Here is a 12,331-nt window from a genome sequence, read left to right as displayed (position 1 = left end):
AATATAAATTTGTAACAATACCTGCTTGTTACCTTTTGAAACTTTTGAAACTGTTTGAAATGATTCATCGTCTCAGAATGCCTCTGTCTGTTTATTGGTTTGTTTTACTTGACTATGTCGGAAGGCAACCTTACCTCTCAGTCAGGAGGAAAAAACTCTGAATATAAATGAAACCAGCAGAATTGACTTGCCTCTCATGTACCTGCACTTTCTCTTTTTCTTTTCCAACAGATGACATTTTCAGCCAGCCCCTACTCAGACCTCATCCAGGTCATCACACAAAGTATGTCTCAGGGGACGGAGCAACCCGAAATGTTGTGGGTCATGGGCCCTGTATTGGCTGTTGTCCTCATCATCATCATTGTCATCGCCATCCTGCTCTTTAAGAAGTAAGAAGACATGTTTCATTTTTCTCTGAACTGCAGTGACACTCATGATTGTGGGTTTCTTTTGGTTGCATCAGGAATGGTAATGAGATATGCTCCTCTTTGCTACTTGCACCAGGCTGCTCACACCACACAACTGTAAGATCCAGTGTCTCTACTTAAATACATAGAGTAAGAGGAAATGAACCAAAGGCGTATTGATTTGTCTTTGAGAAAATCCTCGTTTCTTCCAAAAAAGCGTGTTGACCCACTTGGCTCTTTTAAACAATACGATGTGAAGTGTCAGTTGAAATGGCAGCTGACATTGCCTCCCTAATGAAAAGCACAGCTTGGCTGTCAAAAACTCTTAGTTAGTAGTGAGATATGTGTTTTGGCCAACACTACTGGTCTTTTTAAATGAGAAACAGAAGGGTGTAACATCGAGTTTCACCATAAGTCTGTCAATATCTCGTAAAGCGCTTGAAGCTACCTCTGAAAAATGCTGTTGACTAATGAGTCCAGTTCTTCATTCCCATCCCTAATTGTGATAATGTTATCATATGTTTTCTATGTTATTATGTTATTAGAAATTGAGTAACTCCAGGTTTATACTTGAATTGGACTAGTGAAACAAACAGATCTATCTATAAAGTGTCAACAAATCTGAAAATACAATTTTGCTTCATTCCTTCCCGTCCATATGGACCAGCCTCTGGACTATTTTATGATGACAGCCCACATCCTGATGACTCTGTTACAAATTTACTGCTTCAAGTCATACCTGTTCTCCTCATCCGTGGCGACTGCTGTGTGGCTGTCGTCTTCAGCAGACTCAAAAAGAGACTGGTTAATAATAGGCCTTGAGACGGCTCACCACTGAGTAGCACATCCTCTGTCTGGAAGCCCTTTCTTCCTATGGACACAGATTGACAGGAGGGACTTTTGGGAGGTGGCTGTGTGCCCTTTTCAATGTGGACTGGCAGTAAATGTGCTGAGGAATAATCACACTCTAGCTTGGGTTGTTATTGCTACCTGCATATTTGCCAAGACCAACACCAACCGTGAACAATGATGAGGTTATTCTAGAAAGTCTCCAATGAGTCTTAAGATAACGTTTTGTGCTGTGCTTTCATTATGTGGTTTAGTATTTTAGAAGAGCTGGATTTAGCTTGCTGAAAATACCACAAAGTTACAACAAACTTGGGCGAAAGGAGTTATAGGTCCATGTGTATAACAATTACCCATTAATCCCCCCTCCCTTCCCTCCCTTTCTTTGCTTTCTGTGAATGCAGCAAACAGGAAAGGTGGGTACTATCAGTGTCAAATCAGTCACAACTTGACCTGCCCTCTCATCTGTTTTGTGAAATCAGTGGTATTCCTAAACTCTCAGAGGTTTCCAGGTCAGCTTCCTCTCCGCTACAATCGGCATTACGCCAAAAATAATCTTTAAAACAGAAAATGAAGAAAACATCTTTAAATTGGTGTGTCTAGTCTGATTCGTTCAGGTTTGCAAAACGCGAGAGGCAGCAGACTCTGCAAACTTTGATAACCGGGTCAAAGGAACCCCCAGGTCACAGGGTGTACTAGTGCATGTTCCACAACTAGTGCCAGTGTTCCTCCTCAGATCGTACTGTTTGCTGTGGTGTGTCTCCGTGCTGTGTTTCATTATCCATCCAATGTCAGCATGCCCCTTCAAGATTGGCCCCATCTGAATATGCCAAGGCATCACCTGCTGCTGAATGGGCCATTGTGAAGTAAATGCCAGGCAGGGAAACTGCTGAAAAAGAAATGTTCCCATCTTTTAAGCTGACATTTTCCACAGGGACTCATTCCTTCACTTTTAGCCTTTTTCCCCTCTCCCTGCTTTCTCGTGGCAGGAGTCTCAACAAAGGTTCCTGTTCTACCCTCATTAAGCATACCCTGTGCTGCACACACACTTATACACACGCAGTCAGGATGTGTAAGTGTGTATATGTATTTACATTCTCACACATCTTAACTCACTCTGAGCCGGAGATGAATAACCCAATTGAGATTGCTGCCATGTTTACTTTATCCCAGCACTAAAGTGTCATGAAGATTGGTATCTGATCGGGTCAGAGGGAGGCATGAGGGCTGCGGAGAACAGATCACAGATGCCTTAGTCTTTCTCTTCCCCCACCCTCAGCCCAGCACCAGCAGAGATCTCTGGGAAAACCGGATACAGCCTGGCTCAGTTCGCGGCTGGAGAGGAAGAGATGCTTGTCATAGATTAGCCGTCACGCTGCTAGCATTAGCTTAAGCCCCCGCAGCATAAGAATAACAGGTGGCGGTGAGGCCCAAGCCCCAGCGGCTGTAGTGGACAGGGTTAAGGCTGTGTGTGCACGTCTTCTGAGCACATGAGGCTTCAACAGAAGGCCCTGCTCCTGCCTAAAACCCATGCTCACCACATGCAAATGGAGTTCAATGAGATGTGAAATTTCCACAGGGCGCCCTGATGCTGCCTTCCACCCATTTCCATTTGCAGTCAGAAGGCTTGTGAGTCTGCAGCTGTATCTGTGTGAGTGTGTTTGTGGTGCTGAAAGTAAGAGAGATGAGAAAGGGTGCATCTGTGCGCCTGCTTGTGTGTGCATGTCAACAGATGCTGGCCGTCTGAACATTAGAATACAGGCAGGCCGGGTTTTCTATTTCCCTCTCCGCCTGATGGACAAAGTTAACGGTTGAATGAGCTGAGCCAGTCTAAGCTGTGTTGCTCTCTTCTGTGCTATGGTAGGCTCAGCTAGGCCAGGCCTGGCAGCACAGGTGCTGCTGAACTGGTCTAATTACCAAGTGTTGTGCCACCCAGCTGATGAGCTAATTACAGCATCCGCCTGTTTTCCTCTCAATCTGGAAAGCCAGTAAACACAATGTGTTGTTAGCACACACATACACACAACAGTGAAAAATCACACATTTAAGTCTTTACTAATACACACACTAACACATATGCAGAAGTAGGTGAACCCACACAACAGCTGTCATATATCCAGTAGCAAACAAACCCAGCCTCTCTCACTCCAGGAGAATGATGGAGTCCCCTCAAAGACATTAAACTCCAGTTGGCAGCTAATGAGGGTAATGCCCTGCTACCTACTGTCTTTTGACTTGCTGATCCTCTCAAGTAGTTTGGATGAGTATCAACTTTGTCATCAAGTGTTCAACACTGTAAAATGGATCACGCTTGATAAACAAGCCTGAGGAATTTATGTTTAGCACCATGATGCTATTAAAGGCATGTTATCCATTCCTGTCACCTCAGGAAGCGGGCGTCACCCCTACCTAAGGATGACCACTCAGGTGGGGTGAAAGACTCCCTGCTGGCCAATTCCTCGGACCCTGTGGAGATGAGAAGACTCAACTACCAGACCCCAGGTAATAAATGATGCTCTATCACCTCTGCATGCAGTCACAATGTGGTTGAGTGTCCTCTGGCTTCCTTCTGCAGCTCCCCTCTCAGGCAGCCTGAAACTGAGCAGGGTTTAGACAGTTCTCATGTGTAAATGTCCTTACTAAAAAAATGTTTTAATCAGGGTATTGCTGGAAAACTGTGTGTGCTTTATCAGTGTATCCTGGGATGAAAAAATGGTTAGAGAGTATTTTCTGGCTTTGTGACTGACGATCTGGATGGGCTTTTTTCCAAAATCCCCTCTCAGTAATTCAAAAACAGAGATAATCCTATCGTCAGCAGTGAAAGAATGTATCCAAAGGTGACTCATAACTTTAATAATATCTTGAGTTTTCAAGGCTTTGAACAGTTTTTCAGTGGGGTCTATGAATGGTAAATATTGCATTCAGGAGAGGTTTGAGTTCCTCATCCTAGCTCTAAACTGCCTTTCCAGAAGACAAATGGAAAGATCACTTACTCTTTATTTTGATCGTGTGTATTCATGCTTTGTTGCAGGTGTTGATGCGTGAAATTCATGTGTCCTGCTTATTTTGCCATTTATCCTCAGGTTGTAAGTTTGACCAGTTTTTGAAAAAGAAAAATTCTTTAATAAGAGAAAATAATTCATTTTCACCATTTGACGGGCTCTGGACGAGTCTGGCTGAGTGAATCAGATTCTGTCCACGCACTCTGGTGATTCAGGGTGGCTGGAGCTGGGGTAGTTGTGTCGGGGTGTCTGACTCTGCATCAGCCTTCTTCCTCTCTCCTCGCCCAGTCCTCAATTCTCCCCCTCCATGAGATCCTTTCATTCCCCCCAGCTGGTAATGAGTCCTGCTGCCTCTGATGTCAAGGTGAGCTAGGCGGAGAGAACAATGGAGCTGAGAGAAAATGTCAACCTAAGTGCACGCGCATGTGTGCGTGTCACAGTGTGTTCTGTTTGTGTGTGTGTGTGTGTGTGTGTGTGTATCCCTTCTCACGGGTTATTAAAGATCCCATTTGCTGCACACACACACACATATACACACACACACAGCCCCTTTGAACCCCTGCAGAGGAATTAAGCAGTGCTGCCGCTCTAAAAGAGCCCTGTTCTCCCCTCCTCCCACTCTACCTCGTTTCCCTTTTGTCTTCCATTTTCCCTGTAGGGTAATCTCTCTTTTTCTCTCACTCTCTGCCACCCCCTTCTTTCTCTGTACATCAACATTTATCTCTTTCTTTCTCTCCCGTTCCACCTTGCTGTTTTGCTTCAAGAGAAGTGATTATCAAAAATTCACCGGTGCTGCGTCTGTCTCGTGAAAACATGTGAAGCTTCTCACAGGCTGAACTGAGTGAATATTGAACAGCCATTCCTCTGTCCTCGTGCTCCGTCTTTCTTTGATTTTCCCACAGCAGGTGAACATTCCTGCTTCTGATTCTGATTGTTGCTAAGTGGTCCAGCCAATTGCAGCTCATGTCTCAGGCATTTATGTTTGCTAAACAGATCTCAGGTGTACTCCTGGTGCTCAAGGAGCAGGCTGTGATTCTACGAGTAACTGTCCTGGTCTCCCCTCGGCAGACCTGGTTCAGATTGTATTTGCAAATAATTTACGTAATCATTTCTCTTCCATGTCCATGTCAGATGGTGCCTTAGATGAAAGTAGTCAGAGTGGCATATTTTGAGGGGGAAATCTGATTTGCTCCAACCGTAATTTTGCCATCTCCTCATGTTGATGTCATTAAATGTTGTAACAAACCTTCCTGTTAGATCCTGGCAATTTCACTTACTAAGAACAGTCGTATAACATGAAAAAATGAACCAGTTTATCAAAATGGGGTTGAAATTAATTTGTGTTTTCAACTCTTACATTTTGTGTTTCAGCATGTGTGCAGTTTTCCCCTCAAAGCAGTTTAAAAATATGAAAAATAACTTAAAACTAGGAGATTGACTTCGTAGGTATTGAACGAAAGACCTCTTTTGATATTTGATAGTACTGAAGCTGTCTGATCCGTGCTATAAACGTATCAAAGTTTGATACCCATCAAATTCAAAGTTCCTTGAAGCTTTAACAGCTCTACTTATGTTTCCCTCAATTCTCCCCACTTTCATTTTACCTCCAAATAAAGATAGATTACCTGGCAGAATGTTACAATCTTACAATGTTGGCTTGTTTACAACTTGTCTCATTTGCCCACATTGCTTCCAAATTTGTATATTTTCTACAGTGATTACCTTATACTTCTGTGGTTACCTGTCATTGCCAGAAGAAATGAAGTTCAAAACTTTGAAAACAGGCCCTTGCTGTAATAAACTTGAATTGTCCCATAACACCTTAGATAAAACATGTAGTGCCCTTTATGGAAAAGTGCAGTGTACACAGGGGAGTGTTTTAAATTCAAGCTTTGTATGCACTCCAGTTTAACGGCTTTAACTACTTGAATCGTTCTAATAGGGCAAACATCACCCGCTGTGCACTCCAGCCAGCTTGGAAGGTCATTTGCTGGTACTCTTTGGCCCAGGTCTGATCCTGAGCCATCTCCATTGATCGAGTGTTCTTCTTCCTTCCTCCTTGACTCTCCTTTCTCCACAGGTCCCAGCTCTCATCGCTGCCCCAACACGCCAAGTTAGTCTGCTCTCTCACCTACTGTGTATTTCCCACACATGTAGTATCTCCTCCTCTCTCACTCGCTCCTGATCCCATCCCCCCCCCCCCCCCGCCTCCTCCCCCCGTTGCAATCTTGACAGACATCACAAGCCCACAAGTTTGTTTCCCCCGGTGCTCCAAGGATGCAGCCATGTCCTCTCTCTACTGTGAATTCACCTCAACACCTTTTTGGTGTGAAAGCAGAAGGATTACTGTAGATGGCTTCATGGATAGTTGAGCAGTGCAGACAGTTGCTGATCTACGTCTTCACTCTCCATTTAACCAACATGGCTTTAAAAGACCTGGCTGAACACGCACAAACACATGCACACTAATGTTAATGTGACAGTATTAAATTAGTGTAATTGGTCAGGTCTCATCTTGTCCAGTGGCTATAGTTACCAGCCATTAGCCATTAGACTCACAGCAATAATGAGCCAGCAGCAGTCGCTCAGCTGAAATCATGACCCCCTCACCTTACAGATTCGCTCAGCCAAAGGTAATTTTGTTAATATTTATACCACTTCAAGGCTGTTCGTGAGGTAAATGATGCTCCGTGTATAACTAGAGAGCGTCTCCATGTGTCCCGTAACTTTCAACACACAAGGCAAGTTCCCAGCAATCCCTTTAAGTGCAGAGCCGTGCCAAGTTCAGAAGCGCAGGGGGAATTTGTGGCGGTAGATTAGCAAAAAATCATCCAATAACCCAGCAATGAGAAATCTAGAGAGCGGCAGGGGGGGTTGTTTGAAAGTAATCCAGCCCAAGTGCTCCAGGCTGGTGTGAAAGATAGTCTATTGTAAGGAGAGAGATTTTCAAAGAAATGAGTTTTGGTTGGTGACCAGTCAGTTTTTCCTCTCTGAGAAGTGACACTGTGACTGATTTGTTGAGACGTGTAGGTTCTTGCTCTGATCCCACCTCTGCCACCAAATGAGCGTCGTGGAGTCAGAGAGATGTCTGCCTCCAGCTTCCTTCCAGAAGCATGCTCACCCAGTCACTCATGTGCATCGCTGTGCCAGCCCCACCTTTGTCCTCCACACTTAGCATGGCGATATCACCAAATGTCACCAGCCTGTTTCAAGTCATGTGTTTTCTCTCTCTCTCTCTCTCTCTACTCTCCCTCTCTTCATGCATTGTTGAACACTCTCCTCACGTTACACAGCCACCTCATGGTCCTACCGACAGCCTCACTCACCCTGTGGTTCCAACCAGTGTTTGTAAGTTGCTGCATGTGTGAGATTTAGGAACAACCAGGTCTCACGCTTTTCTTTGTCTTTTTATTTCCCCCCTCCTCCTGTCCCTCCTTTTCCTCTCCCAGGGATGAGAGAGCATCCACCCATTCCTGTCGTGGACCTGGCTGACCACATAGAGAGACTGAAAGCCAATGACGGCCTCCGCTTTTCCCAGGAGTATGAGGTAAGAGCCTTGCACATATGCTTTTTCCCTGTTCCTTCCCTCTCAGGCGCATGAATATGATTGTCCGTTATCATGTCAGGAGGAAGTTCTGTGTTTGTGCCGCTTGTCTCGCAGACATCTTTTGACTAATTCTTTACTAATTTTTACAACTCCATTACCAGTCCCACCAGGAAGCAAACACTTACATTAAATGTTGCGGGATGCTTTTTCACAAAACTAGCAGGGGGCGATTTGGTTAAGCAATCTGTGTGCATCTTGACGTTTCCCTGAAGAATTCAATTTTTCCAGCCGGTCTCTCTGTTGCAACTCACTGAGGGATTATCTCCTGTCAGTGTTCTTCCTTTAAAAAAAAAAAAAAGAAGAAAAAAAAAGAGCAAATTTGCATTTAAAGTGGCACATAGTTGGTTTGGAGATTAAGCAAGGCCAACTGAAGGGAGGACGCACTCCTGAATACAGAAAAACATGAGCTCTCTTTTATTTATTTGTTGTGGCCGTTCGATCTGTTTTGTCTAGCCAGCTCTAATCCTCACATTGATAGATCCGTTTAAATGATTCCAGACAGGGTTTTTTTTATACCACCGCCTTGCCTCTTTTTTTTTTCTTTTTCTTTTTTTTCTGTCACCATCATGACAGTGGCGACCTCTTGGCCTTTCCCAAATGATCACACTTGCGCCAAATACTGGCATTTACTGTTTATAAAAAATATCAATTCAATAATAAGCTTATTTGTATTCTGTTATATATCCAGGGTTTGTATTCAGAAAGTTTCCTAGCACCAAGAGATGCTGCTTGTGATGAAATTCTAAGAAAATTCTTGGAATAATGATGTTTTTCAAGAATTTTCCATTAAAGATAAGACTATGTCCTGGTAAAGCTTAAAGTTATTCACGAAGCATCTCATCTCCGAAGAGTTAGGGGGAGGACTTTTAAGGGGAAAAAGGAAAAAAAAAATGGCAGGAAGAAGAAGAAACAGGAGTTTCTGGTAGATGTCAATAGAGATGAGCTCTCATCCCCCAGTGGTAAAGCAAAATAGCAATAACACTTGAAGCGCGGCCACGGCCTCACACTGAGTCGCAGTTGGTGTCGTTCCTGCTGGTTCCTGCTTGTCCACCTTGCAGATGGACACCCCAGTGTTACTGCTGGAATTTATGAGTCACCCATATTCCCACCATTGCACCATTAGAGGATGAGGATGTGTTTGGGCCAGTCTCTGACCTATTAAGAACTAAAATCACTCGCCAAGTATAAAAAAAAAACAAAAAAAAAACGAAGCAAATGTAACTGTCATCCTCCACTATAACATCTTTAGGCCGCTAACTAAAGTATGTTGTAAAATCCACCAGAAATAGTTTTCAGAATGACATCACGTCCTAATAGGGGCCAAATTAGTAGCTGATACAGTAATTTAATCTCACCGTCCATATGCCTGTTACCAACAAAGCTGCATGTTCGTTATGGGTTTTTTTTCCACATTTTTGGATGAATCCCTTCCACCTTCCAAGAGCGTGTTTTACCTCACACTAGGGTCGGCCCCGCCTCCTCAGTAAGATCAATGTTTGTATCACTTCCTTGCTTGAAGGATGTTCCTAAATGGCTCCTAAACTAGGACTCATACTAGAAATATTTAGGCTGTTAGGAGTTCTTTGTGAGTATTCTCAGTATGTTGAGCACAGAGCACAGACCCAGGAGTCTGAAACATGGTGCTCTGATTAACAGGCAGTATAATGATGGTGTACATTTTTTTCTTAGATTATGGCCTTATTCATTCAGTTCCCATGATTATTTTTTATTCATTATTATAAAGAATGCAGTTAAATAAAACATCCCATCACTCATGAAGGTTATGGTGTTCCCTGTTTTGTTGGAACTACTTGGAGAAGTACTCAGTGATTAAATGTGGTGGTCATTTTAGATATAACGGTTGATGGTACTTAAACTCGACGCACATTTGCATTCATACTTTTGTACACCGTTGATAAAAGGCTGCTACGCAAGATGACGAGTAGCTTGTACTTTCTGTAAGAAAAGAGTATATGATTGTAGGGGACCTTTATGTGTTTCACTACGAAATTAACAGCTAACAGGGGAGATAATTTGCAAAAGTCTGTACTCAATTAAGTGCTTTCTTGTGTTGCTCGATGCCTCTCCAACACATCACCCTCCCGGCCTGTTGGGTTAGCGTAAACGAATTAAGCCAGAGAAGTGGCTTGTATCACTGCAGGCAACCAGCCCAGCCCCAATCCCTTCCCTCACCAGTCATTCCAAGCTAGGGAAGACCCCCTCCATGGCCCAGCAGATGGTCACCAATCTCTGTGCCAGCGAGGCGCTGTGGCAGAGCTCATGGCGGTTTGTCACAGTCACGTTCGCCGGCTGCTCCCGTTGTGTCTTACCCCAAGGCACAGGCTTTGTAGAGGCCTCTCCACCTCATCTAGTGCATGTTTTAGGCAGCCTCACACTTCTTTACCACCAATGCCAGTCCGCATCACACTGAGCAATGAGCACACTGGCTAATGAGCAATATTTGTCAATCAGGCATGCAGCAGTCTTTTTATCGCAGCAAGCAACATCACTCCACAGTCATCATAGCACTATCATTAAGTTAATTTGAATGCATTTTTCAGCCAGAAAACCTTGGGCAGTTGCTTCTCACCTTCTTCTGCCATCTCTACCCAACATGTTTGCTAGTTGTCAGTCTAGTGCGCCCGCTGTGTTCACTGAGCTCTCAAATGAATATGGCATGTTTTGACTACAAATGAAATATTTCTCTTCACACTAGCAGGCACAGACAGAGTAGTTGGCAGTGTTGAGCTCATCAGGAGCAATAGGCATAAAACCCTCATGACTGCTGAGCGGTTTGGACCGTTGGCGTAAAGTTTCTTGCGTATGAGCACTTCACATTTGCCTCATCTTTTTCATAAACAAATAACATAGACATGACTTTTCCCAGCGAACACACATTCGGCCTGAAAAAAAAAAAAACCTCATCAGAACAACACAGTGAGAGCTATGAGGCAGTTAAAATCAAATTTTGAGAAACTGGGATTCACAAATAAACTGATCACTCTAATGAGGAAAATCACATCTGCCTCATGCCGTTTCTCACCACAGCAGCACAAGAGAACGCCATTTGCCCATCACTCTACCGCACATGATCAGAATCCCTCCTCTCTAAGACCTCACCTCTCACCTTGCCCATCATTATAATTATATTTCAGCTGTCAAGACTTGACACAAAATAACCTCTAATAATTAAATTAGCACGATTGCCAAGTTAAGTAAGTGAAGGAATTTCCAAGGTGTCGTCCTTCTGACTGACTGGATTTGCGAGGTGCAAGGTCTGGGAAATTAGTGGACATGGTTCGGGTGTGAGCTGAGGGGGATCGATACGGAATAACAAGAGACTCCGTGACATTATTGAGCCAAGGGATAGGAGGCCGTCACATATCTCACCAGATCAATATGTATGCAGTCTAACGCCGTCTTAGCCCGAGAGACAAATGACACAAGAAGAAAAGAGTTAGAAACAGAGCGAGGCTGAAAGGGAGAGGGCTGCAACAAAAACAAAGGAAAAGAAATAGACAACATTAGAGGATGAGAATAGAAAGAAAGACAGAAGAATTGTGGTTATTTGTCCTGCATGCGACTTCTCAGAATACGGTTATTCAATAGAGCCACTCTAAATGAAGGAGGGGGACGAATTGTTTGCCTGCAGCAAAACCTTTATTCATTTGCTTGTCCAACATTAACATTCTCATCAATGTGTCTAGGAGTGTTTAGAAGTTGAGGGAATACACTCGGGCTCTTGGCTGGTGGATTTTTCTTTTTTTGGTCAATTTTAATTACCCAAATTAAGTTCCTTTATATTTCTGCTTCATTAGAATTCATGGCAATAAATGTCATGCAAATAATTACCATGTTAATGCACCATCAGTTGATGTAGCGTAGCCACTAATAAAATGCTTTGTTAGCTTATAGTTGAGCTTAGCTTTTGCTCGGCACAATGTCCTACAGAGTATTAAACCACTTACCTGTGACTACTGTCTACTGTGGTCTCTCAAGAGACGCAACGTGAGTATATGTTCCATTTAAAGGCTGTGTAACCCAGTGGTATACTGCTGTTGAATAGGTGACAGTAGACAGTAGGGTAATTTTTGCCCCATTGCCTCAACCATCTGCCTCATTGTATTTTACACGTGTAAAATTCTAAAGGCTCCTTTTGTGCTCCTGTTTTCTTTCTCTTTCTGTGTCTCTCTGCACCTCCATTCCTTTTTTTTTTCACAGTCCATTGATCCAGGCCAGCAGTTTACCTGGGAGAACTCAAACATGGAAGTCAACAAGCCAAAGAATCGCTATGCGAACGTCATCGCCTATGACCATTCCAGAGTGGTGCTCACGTCTGTTGATGGTAAGAGCTCATGTAACCACTTAACCCCTGAGATAGCTTTTGACTACAGCTGCCATCGATTGAGGCCTCCTTCATATGTACCAAGGACACATTGTATGACTGCAGCTGCTGCTTTAGAAATCTC

The 12,331-nt window shown here is 43.6% G+C and overlaps 1 protein-coding gene across 13 annotated transcripts in view; it reads left to right on the top strand.

The window, feature by feature from the left end:
- The window catches only part of ptprfb (protein tyrosine phosphatase receptor type Fb), a 172,001-nt gene that overhangs the window by 139,077 nt on the left and 20,593 nt on the right, over positions 1-12,331 (top strand). For 9 of the 13 annotated variants that reach the window (XM_086204218.1, XM_086204216.1, XM_086204223.1 and 6 more), the window contains 5 exons: positions 232-389; positions 3,643-3,755; positions 6,336-6,368; positions 7,705-7,802; positions 12,084-12,207. In XM_086204218.1, the coding sequence (XP_086060344.1) occupies positions 232-389; positions 3,643-3,755; positions 6,336-6,368; positions 7,705-7,802; positions 12,084-12,207 (526 nt within the window). The remainder of the gene's footprint in view (positions 1-231; positions 390-3,642; positions 3,756-6,335; positions 6,369-7,704; positions 7,803-12,083; positions 12,208-12,331) is intronic. The other 4 variants (XM_086204225.1, XM_086204221.1, XM_086204227.1 and 1 more) reach the window with 1 other exon arrangement.

The sequence above is a fragment of the Aulostomus chinensis genome, chromosome 5 (genome assembly GCF_037954235.1).
Source record: "Aulostomus chinensis isolate RoL2024-O1b breed Wild chromosome 5, RoL_Achi_v1.0, whole genome shotgun sequence".
Lineage (NCBI taxonomy): Eukaryota > Metazoa > Chordata > Actinopteri > Syngnathiformes > Aulostomidae > Aulostomus > Aulostomus chinensis.
Note: the sequence above shows the minus strand (reverse complement) of the source record. Positions and strands in the feature narration are given on the sequence as shown.